The sequence below is a fragment of the Eucyclogobius newberryi genome, unplaced genomic scaffold (assembly GCF_026437365.1).
Source record: "Eucyclogobius newberryi isolate DKJ021-1_F unplaced genomic scaffold, fEucNew1.0.hap1 SCAF_6, whole genome shotgun sequence".
NCBI classification, from domain to species: domain Eukaryota; kingdom Metazoa; phylum Chordata; class Actinopteri; order Gobiiformes; family Gobiidae; genus Eucyclogobius; species Eucyclogobius newberryi.
The window spans coordinates 8,873,574-8,892,347 of NW_027316278.1; the positions used below are offsets into that span (position 1 = coordinate 8,873,574).

Consider the following 18,774-nt stretch of genomic DNA (forward strand, 5'->3'; position numbering starts at 1 on the left):
TTTGTTCTGTTCAAGCGATGATCTCCTCCAGAGCCGGCAGCAGGCCCCGCTCCATCAGGTGGGCCTTGAGAGCGTTGAAGATGTGCAGCTGCTGGTCCACGCGCAGGGCCATGAGCTGCTGGATGACTTTGCTCGGGTTGGGGCCCCTGGACAGACAAACAAAAAAACACATACTTTAACATTTTGAATACACTCGGACTAAAAGGACTGGGTTGAAAACTGGTGGTTGAATGTGGAAAATCAGTTAAAAAAGGTCAAAAAAAGGTCCTGTTTTCGCCCTGGTTTACTGCTGGTTTAGTCCTAGTTTAGTCCTAGTTTAGTCCTGGTTTAGTCCTAGTTTAATCCTAGTTTAATCCTGGTTTAGTCCTAGTTTAGTCCTAGTTTAGTCCTAGTTTAGTCCTGGTTTAGTCCTGGTTTAGTCCTGGTTTAGTCCTAGTTTAATCCTAGTTTAATCCTAGTTTAATCCTGGTTTAGTCCTAGTTTAGTCCTAGTTTAATCCTGGTTTAATCCTAGTTTAGTCCTAGTTTAGTCCTAGTTTAATCCTGGTTTAGTCCTAGTTTAGTCCTAGTTTAGTCCTAGTTTAGTCCTAGTTTAATCCTAGTTTAATCCTGGTTTAGGACTGAGTAAAAATGCTGAATCAGGGTTTCCAGGACTATTTTCAAAATGTAAGACATAAAACATCAAAAGCAAACAAGACAAGACCAGGAAGAACACAATCAGTAAAAATAAATAATAAAATCCAAAGAAAAGTAAATGAAGGCTCAAAATAGTCCAAAGTCCAAAATAAAAGTCTCATATTTTCCGGGACATTTTCAGTTGTGTAATCTTGGCGTCTACAATGACAGTACCCTTTTCTTTAAATACAGTTTTTCTAATTAAGATGTAGTCTAAATCTATAATGCCCAACGAATGCAAATGAATTACACAAAAAAGGTAAACGCATTGATTCACATATTCTCTCTGCATTGTATATTTATATTACCAAATATATTTTATGTTTTCTTGATGTAAAACTCAAAAATGTAGCGTTAACCACTCATTTTTCTCATTTGAATGGTACTGTGGGTCTTAAAACAATCCAAGATAAGGACCAAAGTTAAGGACAAAAGTTTATTTTTCTCTATAAAACTAACTTTATAACTGACACGTTACAGTAAAATAGTTAAGCTCATGTCAAACAGGCGAGATAAACAAGGTAAAAAGGGGGGTTAGGGGGTCCTCTCCCAAGAAAGTTAGATAAGATGAAATTTCCTGCATTTACATTTTAGATTCGTTCAATTTAATACACCGTAATCCAGCATTATTTTGTCTTATTTTATGTTTTTGTTTTTTTTAAATCAGTTGGGCAGTTACCTGATGAAGCTGGCGATGTAAACGTTGACAAAAGTGGCCATCAGATACTGGCAGTCGAATCGATCCATGATGCCTCCGTGACCGGGGATGGTGTTGGCAAAGTCCTGAAAACCACAAAACGAACAGCGACTTTAAACCCTTTAATACTCCTCCTCGGGTTCACCACAGCGGCTCGTTTCAGTAAAAATACTGCACGCCCAAAGCTGATCTGTGCCGTCATTGTTTTCCGGCTCATTTACACATTCAGCGTTGCGTTTAGAATGATTAATGCAGGTTTGAGTCGTCTTTATTATCATAGATTTACACCAATCAAGTTTGCAGTTTGTCGAGAACATGATTTAAATCAAAGTTGAAGAGCCAAGTTCTAAAACAAGACTCACGTTTTACAGACGGTTATCACATGACACACACCTGCTGCTCATGTCCAACCAGGAAGTGACATGATAAACTTATACACAAGAGTATCCTTCGGTCTTTGAGTTTGTAAATATATTCCTGTTATTCCAGTCCTCCTTGTTAAGTTACTACTCTACGTAAGCTTTACTCTTTTCCATCCTTATTTACTAAAAGTCACTTGTGCCGTCTTCCCTTTTCTCCGAGCGCACAGCTGACAAAAGCATTACATGTCTTCTTTATGTACGAGGCGGTTTGTGTCGCTCTGCATTTGTTCAAAGTACAATAACAATGCAGAAACATGGCTTTACCTTGATTTTGAAGGCCCTCTTGAAGCCGCTGGCAAAGAAGCCTCCGAAGGGCCCCACGATGGAAGCGAAGGAGGACAGAGCGATGCTGTGGATCTGGAACGGGTAGAGCTTCACGGTTCTCTGTGCGGACACGAACACGAACACAAGAGCATGGTTACAAGTCTGTTTGATGCATACGACGTCAACATGCCCGTCATTTTCAACAGTCATCGGATTGTTTAGATGGGCTCCGAGCGGCCGAGCAGCCGAGCGAGCGCAGAGGGGTCAAGCGGGCACTAAGCGCGATACTCATAATCATATTGGCTTTCCATATCGAGGGCGCGAGCAGTACTTTTACTTTTTGCTACGGTGTCCCACCGCCATCCTCAAACCTCAGCCCAGCAAGAACACTGCTATAGATTTAATTTAAATGACTTACTTTTGTTTCTAAAATTCACACAAATTGTCATACGTTTTTTTGTGACTTGTAAAACCCTGTAATAATATGGTTTAAAACGGCCGGTGCAGCTCAGGCAGATATTTAGTTTTGTCAGAACAAAAGCTTAAAAAACATACATCCAGCTTTAATGGAGCACTTTTACAACTCAGCAAGAAAATAGTTACGAAAGATGGTAAGTATGAAAGAAAGAGAACAAAACACAAGAAAAAGAGATAAAAAAAAAAAACAATTAAAAGAAAGCGAGAGAAATAAACAAGGAAAGAAAGAACAAGAAAGAACCAAAAACAATTAAAGAAAGTTAGAACGAAGATAATTTGAGCAAAATAATCGAAATCAGCCAAGAATATGGGGGCCGATTTCAATAGTTCAGAGCCAAGATTGTGTATTTTAATTCCGATATATTTGACCCCAACATGAACCGGTTTGTGAGAATAAATATGACATAACGCAGTATAATCCAGCTGGTTTTCCCTGCACTAAAGACGGCTCTGGACGATCGCTGCGCGGACGATACTAAAGCTAAACTCGAGCTGTTTTCTGGACATAAAACGAGTGATTCCAATAGTTGAAGAGCGATTACCCATCCAGTGAAGGACTCCAGGACAGAGGGCAGGGTGTAGTCCTGTAACTGGAACAGCTCGGGAGGCTCACAGTCCACCTGGAAACTGTTCAGGTCGTTGTTGAACTCCACGGGACACACAAAGTATCTGTAACCCGCCATCACGTACGACAGCTGCGGACAAGACGGAAAAACAAAATAGAACGGTGAGATTCGGGCTTTTGAGTCTTGTTTTTGTATATTTTCATGTTACGTAAGGTTTGTGGTGAAATGTTCTGCTTGTATTATAAAAATCGACGCATTGTATTGACAAATGACACTTCAAAAAAGGCACTACATAAGTTTCCTAGTGGAGGATGCGCCCCCTGCTGGAATGAAGTGTTCATTTCTCAGACTTTTTAGATTTTAGTTCAGATTTAGTCAAGTACTTATTAGTTTTAGTCTAGTTTCAGTCGACGGAAATGTCATGCTAATCAAGACAACTAAATCCAATATCAACAGAATATATATATTATTGATTTTTAACTGGGGCAGCACGATCTGGGAAAATATTTAGTTTGTGATTAGGTCTAGATCTGTTGTGTTTTAACAAAAGGATTCTGTTCAAAATCAAAAAACAGTTCAACATTTTTCATTCTTTTTTTAATATATTGTTTGCACTTCTTTGAACTGACATTGCTAAAAAAAAATTAATTAAAAAATGAAATAGCGCGTGGTCGAGGAGGACTGAAACGTGCCTATGAACTGCCAAACTAATAAAAGAGTAACATATATTTCCAAAAATGCCAGCACAGATCTAAACTATAGGGTTTGCAGTATTTACGCAGAAAAAGACAGAATATTTTGGCGTTTGTGGAGGATAATGTGACGCTTGAAAATGTGACGCTTGAAAAATTGCAGCCATGAAAATTGTGTCTCTTCAAATTGTGATTAATGCAGCCCCTAAATTGTAAGTATAACATATTGTATTCCATGTGACGTATAAAGACCTTGGACTTCGAGTCACTTCCTGGTCTGGGATTTGAAACGTGGGACTTGGATCTCGTTTTCGCTTCGTTCCTTTCATTAAATTTTAATAATCAACAAAAATAACTGCAATTTTTGGTCAACGAAAACATCTACTTTTAGTCGTCGAGCTCAACGCTGCGGGAACGTTCTGCAGAATAGCATCAAACTCAGCTGTAACTGAACACACACAGGACAGACGGGTTCAACGCTACACTGTGGAACATTCCAGGCAAAGCAGTGACATCTCCGTGGCGACGAGCAGGTGGCGGACGCTCCGTAGTGTAAAACGCTTTAAACAAAGTCTCACCAGAGCGCAGAACACGATGGTGGAGAACAATCCTCCGATGAAGCCTTCCCACGTCTTTTTAGGCGAAAGCTGCAGAAAACAAGAGCAGATTTGTCCGTTTTGTTCACGTCGGGAAAAACTAAAACGACCATTGTTCCTGAAACCGTGTCCAAACCTTGATGAGGGGAGTGCGCCCGAAGAAGAACCCGAACATGTACGCCATGATGTCGTTGCAGATCACCGAGGAGATGGGCACAATGAACCTTTGACAACATCAGGTCAGAGAGTTAAGATTCTTTTAGTCACTACATTTCAGCCTTTCGCAGATTTATAGGACCTCATATTTAGCTCTCGTTTTCTCATCTTTGCGTTTACGTACCAGATCATTCCCTCGAACAAGTTGTGAATGATGAGGTGAGACTGGGTGACCACGATCAGCAGCGTCACGTGGGTCCAGCCGAACTGTGGACACGAGGGAGACGGTTTTAAAAGACGTTCCAACGCTCGGGTTTGTCTGATCACTCCGGTTATCTGATTGTTCTGGTAAAAGGACTCGCTGTCAATAACGGTTAGCTCTGATACTTATGAACATGCAAAAAGAGCGCCGTATGCACTGGAGTAAGTAATGTGGGCGGAAGGCAGACATGCTGTGGCACTCTGAACGGTTAAAAGTCCAGAGAGAGCGACGCCAGATCGGATTATCGCCGTGTATTGAAACGGAAATCTGAACCAAATCTTCGATCTTTCCGTTTCGTCTTTGTGGCATTAGATTCTCCCCTTTCGCGACTGTACGTTCCTCGTTACCGACTCGCACACGGGGGTGAGAACGATCAGATAGATTTGAGGTTACCGTATTGGCATCAGATCGTGCGGTTTACGTAAGAACAGAAGAGCACGTCACGATCTTCTGTCCTTTACGACGTCAGAGCCGGAGCAAACGTACCATGTAAAACTGCAGGCGGTAGTGCTTCTTCACCAGACTGAGCACGAACATACAGAAACCTGCAACAAACGCAAGACGAACGTGGTCATTGTTGAACCAGCAACAGTGAAATGCAGTGATCAGATTTAGAATGATGAAACATTACAAGTGAAACATATTAGGAGTCAACTTTCTCTACAGTTTCAAGTATCTTTATGTATTTGACCCAAACTCGATCAAAAAACTACAACTGCATTGGTATTCATGCAAAAAACTATTATTAATGCAGAGAAAAGTACTAGGAAACTATGTATTTAGGTATAAAGGCAGAGTAATTTTGTGAATGAGTTTAATCTGCTTATAAATGCAAAATTCAGCTAACTTAATCCAACCTGCACTTTTGTCTCCTTTAAATCCTTATAATCTAAACAAATACACATTTTGACTCCATCGACCGATTAATCAACTAAACGACTTAAGTCACGCAGCTCTAATTGTGATTATAAGAAGCAGCCAGTGCCAACAGGAAAACGTGGAAAAGGAAGTGTAAAGACATAGAAAAAAATACATTCCAAACGTGGTGAAAAGTCAAGAAATTACACCAAAAACAGAGACTTGTTCAAGTCAACCAAACGTCGTCATATCAATGACGAAAACAAACTGAAGTAATACAATGTAAGTAATAAACAAGTTTTGTAGTATTATTCCTGCAAATAACACTATAAACTGAGCAGAGGATGCATCAGTTTAAAGGAGTGAAGATGAAGACGGCTGAAGTTTCTACCACATCCTGTTTGTCACCAGCACCAAACATGAGACGCCAAACAGGAAACACAGCCTCAAATTAGAAACATTTCATTCTTTTTTTTTCTTCTTTTTTTTAAATGTGTGTCAAATCTTTCTGGAGACAAAAAAAAAAAACCTGATTATTTAATTTATTTATTTTCTACAATGGAACACTCCTGGATGAATGAGGGATACAGCAGACATGATTTCATCTACATTGACGGTGCAACTTGTCTGGAATGTACTAATATTTGTGTACATTTGTGTTTATTTAAGTATATTAGAATATATTGGAGTATATTTGCGTTTGACTATATTTTTGAGAATAGTTGTATATATATTTGTGTTTTTTTGAGTACCATACTTTTTGGACTTTAAGCCACTTCTTTTTCCCCACGCTTTGAACCCCGCGGTCACAACGCTGCGGCTAATTTATAGATTTTTATTGGTTAAAGGCCACCGGGGGGCACTGTAGCAGGAAGTGCAAGCATTTGACACACTGTAGAGGAAGACGTCAGGGACACGTCGTGTTCTCTGTATTTTAAAGCTTCAAAACGCTGTGCGTTTTATTACAATTCGACTAATATTCACAGAGAAATGAGTCTAATGAGGATGTGAATCTAGACGCTGCAGAATACAAAGACACGTGGAGCGAGGACGTGTGATATATGGCGGTCTGCAGTAGGAGAACCTGTAATATAGACTTTAAACAGCCCCTTTCTACTGAGGTGAGTAAAGTAAATCCTCCACAAATGCACTGGTTGTGTTAATTCCGTGTTCTCAGATCCACTCTGTAAATCATTTTGTCATGTGCGGTTCACAAATGAAGCTTGAAATCAGAGACACATTGGATTCTTTGTCTTCTTCAGTTGAAATGCGTCATTCATGTCCCGCAAACCCAATATACTGTAAGTATAAGGTCCAGTATAACATGAACGCACTAAAGAAGGCATTCTCACTGGTGCAGAAAGGTCCACAGAGAACACTGCAGTGCTATTACTTATGAGTAAAACACATACACGATTCATGTTTTTACAATTAGCTACATTTTGGACTCAAAAATACATTTATGTCTCAAGTCGAGGACCTTTAAAGCTTGCGTGTAAACAGAATGGATTGGCTTCAGTGATGTCTTGCAGCCCTGTGACCAGCTGGTGCTGCAGTAGGTTAAATGTGACATTATCATTGCATTGAAACATAGTTTGGCAGCGTCTTGGTTTAGACTGTGCCTAATATACCTAAAACCTAAAATGTGCTAAATTTAGCGTCACTGTTTGGGAACTTTCTTTACATGTTCCTTAAATGTAAGATTAGAATCTAGAATAATTCTAGAATAATTATGTTGAGTCACTAAACTAATCTTCTCACCTACAACGTATACATAAAGATTTGGTTCATTTGAGCTTTGTTTTATGAAGAACATACATTGTTTTTTTAACATTTAAATGCAGAGAGGAATTAAAAAAACATTTAGAAATATGTACCATCATTTCAGAGATTTTTGCTGCTTCTTCCTTGTTTCTCCCATGTATGTAGACAACAGTGTCATCTGCGTACATTTGCATATCACATCCAGAACACACAGACAGTCATTGATATGCAGGCTGAATAACAGAGGCCCCAGGACTGAGCCCTGGGGCACACCATCATTATATGCCAGATGGGATGACACCATATTTTTTACTCTTGATCGCTTGTGTTCCGTGTTCTAAATAGGATTTCATTGGGTTTACAGCTCCCGTGGCTCTGATGCTACCTCGTTTATGGACCACAAGTCAAGTTTCTAAGCAGAGCTGTGTGAGTATATAGACTGTGGCGCATTCTGTGCTCAGCATCTCCTGGTTCTGGATGTGGTTTAGTCTTGATTTAGTCTCGGTTTAGTCCGAGCAGACTGGGAAAATCACACACAGACGCTCCATTATATCCCCATAAGCCTTTTTACAGTATGTTTTTGATATATTTTTAAATAAATTGCTCATTTGATTTATATAATGGCCCAAGCATAGCATAAGTTCCAAAACATGCCATGAGCAAAACTTCAAACGGCTTCACTTCAGCTTCATCTAAGTCACATCGAGTAAAAACCACGTGATAATTACGTTCCAAACCCATCCATCCATCCATCCATCTTCTGCCGCTTTATCCAGGGCCGGGTCGCGGCCCCGGATAAAGCGTTCCAAACAACTAATTGAAAGAATAATCATTAGACTAATTAAGCAAAATGATTATTTGTTGCAGAGCTATACAAAACGAGCGGTGTGGTTTTATTTCTGGTAATTTCTGAATGCATTTAAAAGCTTCTCTGACTAAAACTCCTCAACGCAGACGCCGTGGGACAATTTCAATTTCACGGGCTGAAGTTGTGAAGAAACAATGAACGTCCGTAAAGCCGTTTGAGACGCTCGGCCTGGTTTGTACCCGTGAGGTAGAGGGCGAAGGATATGAAGCGGTGGTATTTGCTGAGTATGCGCAGCGGCTCCTCCCGTTGGACCAGCGAGAAGAAGTAGTCCGTCACCGTCTCGCCGTAGAAGAAGTAGTTCACGCACAACAAGAAATACCTGAGGGCAAACAGAGCATCGAGAACAGGGACGTTTCACCAGCACGCTGCAACATCATGGTCACTGTGTTCAGGGTCACTGTGTTCAGGGTCACCATGTTCAGGGTCACCATGTTCAGGGTCACCATGTTCAGGGTCACCATGTTCAGGGTCACCATGTTCAGGGTCACCATGTTCAGGGTCACCATGTTCAGGGTCACCATGTTCAGGGTCACTATGTCGGCTGGAAAACCTGGGATTTATCACGTCACAATGAGCCGTTAAGGCCAGACACTGCAGCAATAAAACTGTCCAATCAGCACTGTCCAATATACTGTATTACTTCATTTAATCAACTTGCATATTGTAACTACTCAAAGTGCATTTTTCTCTCATATTTTTTACCTAATATATCAAGATGAAGGAAGAAATCTGACCCTGACTATAATTTTTTTTAGATTCATATTACTAGTGCAATTTCTTCCATTTTTACAGATAAAATGCCTAATTTGTACATGAAAACGTGGAGATAGTGAGTGTTAAAGACTGACCGAGGTTCAAGAGCAAGACCACTCCCCAAGCACAACTATAAATACCCAGAAGCCCCCATTTATGGCGGCCTCTCCCAGCATCACTGGTGTCTCAGCTCTCTCAGCCCCACCCTCCATCGTCTCATGTCTTTCAGTTTTCATGGTCCTGAATCGTCTGCGCTGACCACCAGAGACGGAGCAACATCCTGAGCCTCTAATCAGCTATAATTTATCATTAATAAATAGTCTCTTGTATTGTTCCTGTTGTAGTGGTGTTGTTGTGGTGTGGTCCTGGCTGGTGAAATTAGAGGATGAAGTAAACTTGATCTTAATTTAAAGGTCAAATATTATTCATTATTCATATCGTTATTGGCCTTTAAACGTGCTCTTGTACCTCTCATGTTTTAGAACTAAAATATGTACTGTTTATTTGGATCTCTGCAGTTTCCCATGGGACTAATTTGGAATTACACACAGTTTAAGATAAACAAGGTCATAATTTTGAATCGGCCTCTCACTTCCGGATCCCAGTACACAGTTGTGCTGATCATGATTAGACGGGAGTGTTTTTAACGCTCGGAGGGAGAGGATTTTCTAACCATGATTCATTAAACTAGTGTGAATGAAGCTAAATGCTACTCCAGTGTGTTTTTGATAAGGAACAATGTTAGAACAGGGTTAAAAGCTCAGAAAAGTCCATTTTGCATAATAAGTGTCCTCTACGATCCGTTTTATTCACCTGCAGTGTCTCACTTTAAATTAAATGTCCATTCATTTTACACACATTTTTCTTTACATTTTGGAATTTAAAAAGACGTTTAACATAATAAAATGTTTGTGGTCCAACTATACATTGTTTATGATTATTATTGAATTAACTAGATGCAAATACTCCAGGTTTTTCAGATTCAAGACATGCTACGCTAATCCAAGCTAAGGCTAAAATCACTTTCTCAAGCTCTGAAGATTGGGTCAAGACTAGAATCTAAAATCTAGTGTTAACACCAACGAACAAACCTCTGGAAGTCTGCAACAAAGTAGAGCAGTAGAAACACTGTAAGACAAGTCACTTTTACAACAAATGTAAAAGTGTTTGAGTGTAGTTTTGGGGTCTGGGCAGAGGCGAGCGGTCGTACCAGCTGAGCGTCCTGAACCAGGGCAGGTGGTACGAGTGGTACACACTGTATCCGATTGTGATGATCTCCTGGAAGCACTTGATCTGGACAATCAGGACCTGGACGACAAAAGACCAGAGTCACAGACGGTTCTTTTACACAGTCATTATGTAAAAAAGCCGCACCATTTGGGGGGGAAATCATATTGTGTGCTTTGAAGTTTTGCTGCGACAATTCATCAAGTTTAATTCAACAAACTCCTCTAAAAAGACCTTTTTCTATAACAAAGACAGTGTTGTAATCAAATAAAAAATGTTAAACAAATTAATTTCAGATTTAATTATTCTCCACCGAGAAACCTTCACATTTCAATCTTTATTAAAAATGATTATACCGATTAAAAATCTGTATAATCATGAAGACTAAAAAATTAGAATCGTGAAATTTTTAGAAGAAATTAAATAAAAACATTTTTTTTTAAATCAATAAATAGAAGTGTGACAATTTTCAAACTTTTTTTAGTTCAATCAAAAGAAATGTAACAATTTCAGAAGCAAAATTATGTAATTTCTGCTCAGCCTTTGCTCACAAAAAATAAAGCTAAATGTGAAGTGCTTTTTATCTGCCCATTGTTGTCAAATTAACCACTCAGAAAGTTTGATTTCATAAACAATATGTTAAGAAGGAGAGAACATTTAGAATTCTATTGTTGCGACATCCTGACATCGCCTATTCCTGGACTTCAGACCGGCTCCATCTGAGGAGTTTCTTAGCATTTAATTGGAATTTAACAGTTTTTTGTTAAGATTTGTTCAATTTTAGAGGGAAACTTTAGGTTTTTGATCAACTTTAGGCACAACTAGATTTTCCGATCCAAAGACAGTCTATTATCCAAGTAACTGCAGCCTTTGCTTTTTGATAACGTTGTGTCGACTCAAATTGCTCTTTTGATTCGATTGCGATGCTTTGTGTCGCCCTAATATGTGCTTTTTCCCTGGAATGTTCCATGATATTGCATTAAACTTATCTTGAAGGTGACGTCAATGCCCCATTTTAGAACATTCCCGGCAAAGCGGTAAGTTACATAACGCACCTTTAAACTGCAGTAGTAGCAGTAGCAACAGCAGTAGTAGCAGCAGCAGTAGTAGAAGTAGAAAGATTGTAAGAAAAATAGATGCTAGTGAAAAGTGTCAAACTAGAAAAAAGGTTGTTGTTGTTGTTGTTTTTAGCCAAAATAAAATACATTCTATTAATAAATGGTAGTATTTCCTAATAAAATAGCTGGATTGGGACAATATATTGTTTTGTAATATATTGTGACAGTCTTGTTTTATCGTATCAGAAACACTTTAATGAGATCTTCTACATAATAACTGTGAAAGTGACTGTCACTTAAAATACTGCAATCACATCAAAGAGTCAGGCATTCCCTCATCAGGATTTGGTGTTAGCACTACTGGCAGCTAGCTTGCCCTGAATCTCACAGGACAGATCAAATACTGTAAAAGTGTCACTTAGTTTTATGTTTCTGTTTCTGTTGATTTAAAAAGGAAAGAAAGCACAGCCCCATTCATAAACGTGTCGTTCCATTGAAAGGAATGTGAATTTTATTTTAAATCATTGAGGGCAAAGTCGTGCAGTTCCTAATAATATTCATTCATTCATTCTCTACCGCTTGTTCCCTTTCGGGGTCGCGGGTGACTGGAGCCTATCCCAGTGACTTCGGGCCTTAGGCGGGGCACACCCTGGACAGGGGCCAACTCGTCACAGGGTTAACACAGAGACATAGACATTACAGACAAACATTCACTCTCACATTAACTTAGACGCCACCCAGAGATCATGTGATGTTGTTCTAGTCCGGGAATCAAACCCATGATCTCCTTCTTGTGAGGCAAGAGTGCTAACCGCCTTTGCCACCGTGCACAATAATATTGAATGCGGTATATTGCAAAACAAATCAACTTATGTTTTATCAAGTATTGCATTACTTATTAATATCGGATCACAATATACGGTCCTATGTAACATGACAACAGAGTCATCCCAGCCTCATGAAATAGATGCAAACTTAAGAAACCATGTGAAAATATATAAAACACTGAAAAGAACCAAGATAATTCACTTCTCACTTATTCGTTAACAAAGAAGGCAGCTATATTTCAGATGATGTGGTTTTTCATTAAGACGTGCTGACAGTGAACACCATTTACGTGATCAGACTCGTCTCCCTCGTGACTAATGTTTAAAGATGCGTGGTATATATTTGTATTACAAAGACGACACAAGACACGTTTTCCCGGAGCGTAATCCCCCCACAGTCACAGGTCTGGTGTGTCCGGGTCTGGTGTGTCCGGGTCTGGTGTGTCCGGGTCTGGTGTGTCCGGGTCTGGTGTGTCCGGGTCTGGTGTGTCCGGGTCTGGTGTGTCCGGGTCTGGTGTGTCCGGGTCTGGTGTGTCCGGGTCTGGTGTGTCCGGGTCTGGTGTGTCCGGGTCTGGTGTGTCCGGGTCTGGTGTGTCCGGGTCTGGTGTGTTCTGGTCTCGGTGTGTTCTGGTCTCGGTGTGTTCTGGTCTCGTGTTCTGGTCTCGTGTTCTGGTCTCGGTGTTCTGGTCTCGTGTTCCGGTGAAGTATTACCCACGAGCAGCAGTGTGAGCAGCAGTGTGAGCAGCGGTGTGAGCAGCGGTGCGAGCAGCGGTGCGAGCAGCGGTGCGAGCAGCAGTGTGAGAGCAGCAGTGTGAGAGCAGCAGTGTGAGAGCAGCAGTGTGTGAGCAGCAGTGTGTGAGCAGCAGTGTGAGAGCAGCAGTGTGAGAGCAGCAGTGTGAGAGCAGCAGTGTGAGAGCAGCAGTGTGAGAGCAGCAGTGTGAGAGCAGCAGTGTGAGAGCAGCAGTGTGTGAGCAGCAGTGTGTGAGCAGCAGTGTGTGAGCAGCAGTGTGAGAGCAGCAGTGTGTGAGCAGCAGTGTGTGAGCAGCAGTGTGAGAGCAGCAGTGTGTGAGCAGCAGTGTGTGAGCAGCAGTGTGGATACTCACGATCATCATAAGCACCATGGGCCCCAGGTAAATGATGAAGAAGAAGAAGGAAATCATAGCCAGAGTCAGGATGCCCCTCACCCACCAGTTCTTCCACCTGAAAAGGATAAACGAGGAAAAAGAATGAACTTTTCTCGTCTCGATTGAAAAGTTTGCATCTGGGTCACGTCAGAGTTTATTTACATCATAATCATAAATCATAATTATACATCCTGATGCTTTTGATTGATTCGAGTTTGTGCCGTGTCAAAAAAAAACAACAACATAAAACTGCAACTATTCAATACAAAAATAAAACTTGCCAATACAGCCAAATACATAACGTGCATGTTTGAAGGTCTCGACTTACCATAATTAATATCTCGATCTTTATTATTGATGTAAATCCAAAAGAAATGTGTTAAAACGTGTCTTTAAACGTATCAGCGTAGGTTTAATCATCAGACAAATGTGAAATGTCTGTCAAATTAAATCACAAAAGTGCAGAAATATCACCTTATACCTTAATTTGAACACAACTTTTTTCATTTAAATTTCAGATCTTTTTGTTGCATTTTTGATAAACTAAATGTTCAAAAACTGGCGATATTATCTACTTTTCAATATTTTGCCCACTTTTAGCATCTACTGTATCTGCTTTTATGCGTCATCCAGGAAGTACACAGATCACAACAGATAAATAACATATATTTTTGCACGTTTTCACTAAAAATTTACACTTGTATCTCGTCACGTGAACCAATCAGCAAGCAGCACCACGCGGTAGATCGTCTTCATGTCGGACGAGTGCGTTAGAAGTGAGGCTGCAGCTAACGACCCTTTTGCTAATCGATTAGTCTAGCGATTATTCTTTCCTTTAAATCGATTAGTTGTCTAGAACGCAAAGGTCGCGTGATGAAAAGATTTGTACGGAATTTGACCCAGATTGAGCTCAAAATACACATTTTCTGCGTCATTTTAGGGCAATTGCAGCTCCATTTTCCCTCAGTTCATCCTGTGTTTTTGAACCTACGTACAGACCAGTTAAACCAGATCAATTAGTTGCGATTAATAATAGAAGTGATCATTTCTTTCAGACAACAAAGCTGCCGTTTTCGCCTCAAGAAAAAAAGGTGTCAGACAATTTTGTTTATCCATAAAACTGCACGAGAATGAGAAAAGTACAACAGTTCTCATGCATTCGGGTGTTAATGATATTCGTTTGTCAATTCTCAACGTGAAAAAACAACTGGGTGCTAAATGCTAAACCTGTTACTGCTACATCTCTTCTTGAAGCTGTTCAGGCGCGACAGACGAATCCCGCGAGATGCTCGAGTGAAAAGCACAAAGACAAAGCCTCTACCTCGATGACAGACCGGACAGGGCCTTGTTGAGGACTTCCGGGGTGTCATCGGAGGGCACGGGCACCTCCGGGACCCCCGATTCTGGCTTGGACTCGCTGTCAGACATTCCATCCTTCTCCGCCTTCAGCTCGCTGTCCGACCCCTGAGGAACAACGAATCAGAAGAAACAATGCTGACAGAAATGTAGTGTGTGCTGCTGTTCTAAACAAACGGATACAATATGAACAGAAGTGAGCCAGAAGTAAACTGGGTCTAAACCGTCCGGAACTAAGATGGGAAATAAACTTATTTTTTCAATGAGTCAACTGGTCAAACTTATTCATTAGTCACAAATAAAGTGTAATATTGACCAAAATCTGAAATTGTTCATTAGTTATGGACATTTTGACCGAATAATGCCCATGTTTTTGTTATAAAAAGGTCTTTTCGGTTACATTTTAATCATCATAGTCCTGATAATATCAAAAAAGGACCAAGATTATTTTTCATAGTCGACCAGTCAGGAGGATTAGTCGAGTCATTATTGCAGCCAGCAATATTCAGGCTTGGACCAGGCACAAAAACACTTATTTTAAACACTTATTTTTGAAAGATATAATATAATATTTTCATAGAATGGTGATAGCTCCATTATATTCATCAGTAGTAGTAGTAAGTTCGTTGGGTCTAAATTTGGCCAAATCGTGTCAGTCCATATTGTTGCCTTGTCCCGACCATCTGTTTTCTCTTGACCCAAAAAAATCACAGTCTCCCTCGCCATGGCAACTGTAGTGATATCCATGTTTTGAGAATCAAACACCAACAGCTCGTTAGTCAAAGCGCTCTCCTCACCTCACTGGCCTCTCAAACCCAATGACCAAATTAGGACACATTATACGTGTCTCCAGCAGACGACTGCGCTCGAGTAAGTCATGTGACACCCCCACAGGCCCCCTGATGGTATTTGACTTTACACAGTTTTATATTGTGACATGTTGCCACAAACATGCATATTTAATCTTGAAGTTGTTTTAACAGCAGTGACAATAAATCCCACAACATTCGCCTGGAACAGTTTGAAACACTGATTTACCAGCCTTTCTGTCCACTCTGCTCTAACCTCTGACCTTTAGACCAAAGTACAGCTGTCAAGGATAAATTAGTATTGAGTTCTATTGATTCTATGTGCTCTGGGGTTAAAACAGACACAGGGAAAGACTTCAAACAAACAGAATATAAAATGTGTCTTGAGAACAGTCTTTATTTGTGTCCAAACAGAGCAGTGTGCCCAGCTCCAAACAGCTGCCAGAGCCAGCTCTACCTCCCTCTCTCTCTCGCTGCACTGCTGGTTTCCATGGAGACGCAGCCGTCATTCAGGATGAGGTTAAAAATAGGCCCCTTCCATAAAAACACCCCTCACTTTCCTCACAGCCAACGGCAACACAATATTGTAAATAAAACGACCCAGCGGCCAAAAGTAGACACTTGGCACAGATCTCTGCCTCCTAATGAGACAGACAAGCTAATGACTGTTGCACAACACGGCCACGATACGGCCACGATACGGCCACGATAACGATACGGCCACGATAACGATACGGCCACGATAACGATACGGCCCCGATGTTATTTAAACCTTTTTTGTTGTTTCGGTTTGTCGAGGTCTAACTACACGCTTGGCAGGTCTTATGTAAAAGACATGTTGTTCGATAGCAGATTTCATTTTGTGACTCAAGCATTTGCAGTCTTGTGATCGGCCATTCAAATTGCAATTACAACTCCAACCATGAGCAAAGATGACGGAGATTCTACCTTCATTTTGATGTTTGTAATTTAGTGTGCAGATTACATTCAGTTACACATTTGTTTAGTGTCGACGTATGATTAGCTTCATTTGCATTTAAAAACCTCCACATACAGCTTCAAAATGATAATCAGTCAACATCATTAGACATGACTAAATTGCTGTTCTGTGCTGGTCGGTTATGTCGTCTTTACTACGGGAGAATACTGCGTCTGCTTTCACATTTGCTCTAAGTGCTTTTCCCAATTATGTTCCGGCTCGTCCTTTCGTCCTAGACAAATCCCCACAGACATCAACAGCATCCGCCTCCACCTCAAGCTGCAGCCTAATGTGGACTAAATGTCATTAGGTCCGGCACAATATTTACTACAACTCATCGGTCGATAAATGAAAGCTGGAAGACTACTTTAATATGCATTAATATGTGTTGAATGCGAATGTTTTCTTTTCATTAATGAAGAGAAGGGAAATACTGATAATTTGGGCAGATAATGGAGGTTGCTTAGGAGTTTACATTTGTTTACATGTGGCAAGAGGCAGAAAAACACTTCACTGCTGATTATTTGGTTTAATTTATCCTGCTTTTAGGCTTGTGTCAGTGGTAGTAGTGCCATAAAACAGTTTCAATATGATCGGATATCGTGATATTTGTGGATAACTGTGGTTGGCAAGAGGGCTAAATGACAATTAGCCAAACATCGAGTCTTGGTCGAGCTGGCAAAGTTGAACAAAACGGGACTGACACCATTGTAGCGTAACTAAATGATCATATCAATATTTATTTGTCATTTGTGAGACGATGTAAGCCCCATTTTGAAATTGCCAGGCGTAACATGTCAAACTCCCCTGCGCAATGCAACAGTTTACAGTCAATGGGCTTTAAAAACATTTGCGCGGCACGTTTATGGAAAGTAACAGCATTTGTAAGTATTGCAAGGAATTTACGCGATATCGGCTTTGCTAACACAGAACAATTGCTTTTAGTTTTTGATAAATCGGAATAAATTTGAGCGCGTCGTGTCTCGTCTTCAATCGGAAGTACACGCAGGAAGCCCTTAAACCGCATCAACCAATCAACGCCTAAACGCTTGGAGTCTGGCGGATCATTTGTAACGAGCCTTAAGATCGCGCAATTTGACACTTTTTAACGTGTCAATCGTAAAAACAACAACAAATGGACTAAACAACAACACCGCGTGGCACGTGTTCAAGATAAACGCAATTTGGATGAGTGTTTATTCAGCCTGTCTGTAGTTAGCCTGTTAGCATTAGCCCCCGTACCTTGTCGTCGGACGCCTCCAGCTCCAGGGAAGGGTCGCCGTCTTTGGCTCCGCGGTGCCTTATCTCTGTCATGTCCGCAAACCGGGGCTCAGCGACGGTGACGGGTCTGTGAGTCCGGGACGGGCGTCGGTTCTGTGGCAGTGGGCGCTGCTGTGTGTGCTCGATGTGCCGCTAAACGGAGTCAAAACAGTGCACGTAAAGCAGCCGCGCGTCGAATCGCTCACTCGGAGCTACTTCCGGTTTTCAGAGTAAGATGTGTTTACAAATGCAAATGACAAAATAAAAAAGGGACTACAACTTCCTGTACACCTCTGCCTTGATAAGTAATGACTAGATGGGACATTTTGAATTAACAAAACGAATCAATACATTGTATCTGTATGTTAGGTCTACCAAGAGGTCATGTGCCATTTTATTTTAGGGTCACTATAAAAACAAAAACAAATGTAATCGTTTCCAACCACTAACATTTAAAGGTGGTATGGACGATTTTTTTTTAGCAAATTTTTTATCATATTTCCTCGTGGCGTGGATAAATCATTTGTCCTGCCACGTATCAATCATAAAACGCACCTACCGCTCACCTGCAGCCGCATGCGGTTCATGTCCACGTTTCCGCGTGCCTAAGCGCATGGATCTATCATAATATAGTTCCCTCAGTGTACGGGGCAAAATGAAGATGGAGAAAGACAGTTCGAGCTGACTCAGAAGTGGACAGAAATCTACGGGAGACAAGAGATGATGCGATGCGCTCCGTTGCGCTAATAAACAAACGCACGTGTGTGTTGTATCAGTCCGCATAGGGGAGTGCGCATGCGCACTTCCGCCTGCGTTCCCAAATCGCCAAAAAATCGTCCATACCGCCTTTAAGTAAATTAAATTAAATGTCAGTGTAAAGTAAGTATGTATAGCAATTGTAAATATGTGTAAAGTGTTTATCAGGCAGCTATAAAAACATATTTACCCAATTCAATCACCAAATACCAAGCAAACCCATAAAAAAAACCACACGCCCAATGTATTAGAAAGTTACCAAAAGGATTGTCCAGATGTGTCTTGTGATTGATACATTTCAAGCCTAATCTCATTTCCTATTAAGCATC

General features: G+C 40.7%; 1 protein-coding gene across 1 annotated transcript; it reads right to left on the reverse strand.

Annotated features, from left to right (window-relative positions):
* Positions 1 to 17,792, reverse strand: cds2 (CDP-diacylglycerol synthase (phosphatidate cytidylyltransferase) 2). The gene is made up of 13 exons (XM_072432414.1): positions 17,672 to 17,792; positions 14,607 to 14,749; positions 13,265 to 13,361; positions 10,260 to 10,357; positions 8,476 to 8,615; positions 5,293 to 5,351; positions 4,729 to 4,811; positions 4,525 to 4,612; positions 4,371 to 4,439; positions 3,077 to 3,229; positions 2,058 to 2,177; positions 1,354 to 1,457; positions 1 to 146 (listed from the first exon to the last, which is right to left on the reverse strand). Exons 1-13 carry the CDS (start codon positions 17,741 to 17,743, stop codon positions 11 to 13), a joined length of 1,362 nt encoding a protein of 453 aa, XP_072288515.1. The 5' UTR covers positions 17,744 to 17,792; the 3' UTR covers positions 1 to 10.
* Between the last annotated feature and the right edge of the window lie 982 nt (positions 17,793 to 18,774).

Coding starts and splice junctions, on each gene's coding strand:
- cds2 (XM_072432414.1), bottom strand. CDS start 17,743: ATGACAGAGATAAGGCACCGCGGAGCCAAAGACGGCGACCCTTCCCTG. Junction 5,352..8,475: donor CTTCGCCCTCTACCTCACGG/GTACAAACCAGG, acceptor CGTTTGTTGCAG/GTTTCTGTATGTTCGTGCTC. Junction 147..1,353: donor TACATCGCCAGCTTCATCAG/GTAACTGCCCAA, acceptor TTGTCTGTCCAG/GGGCCCCAACCCGAGCAAAG.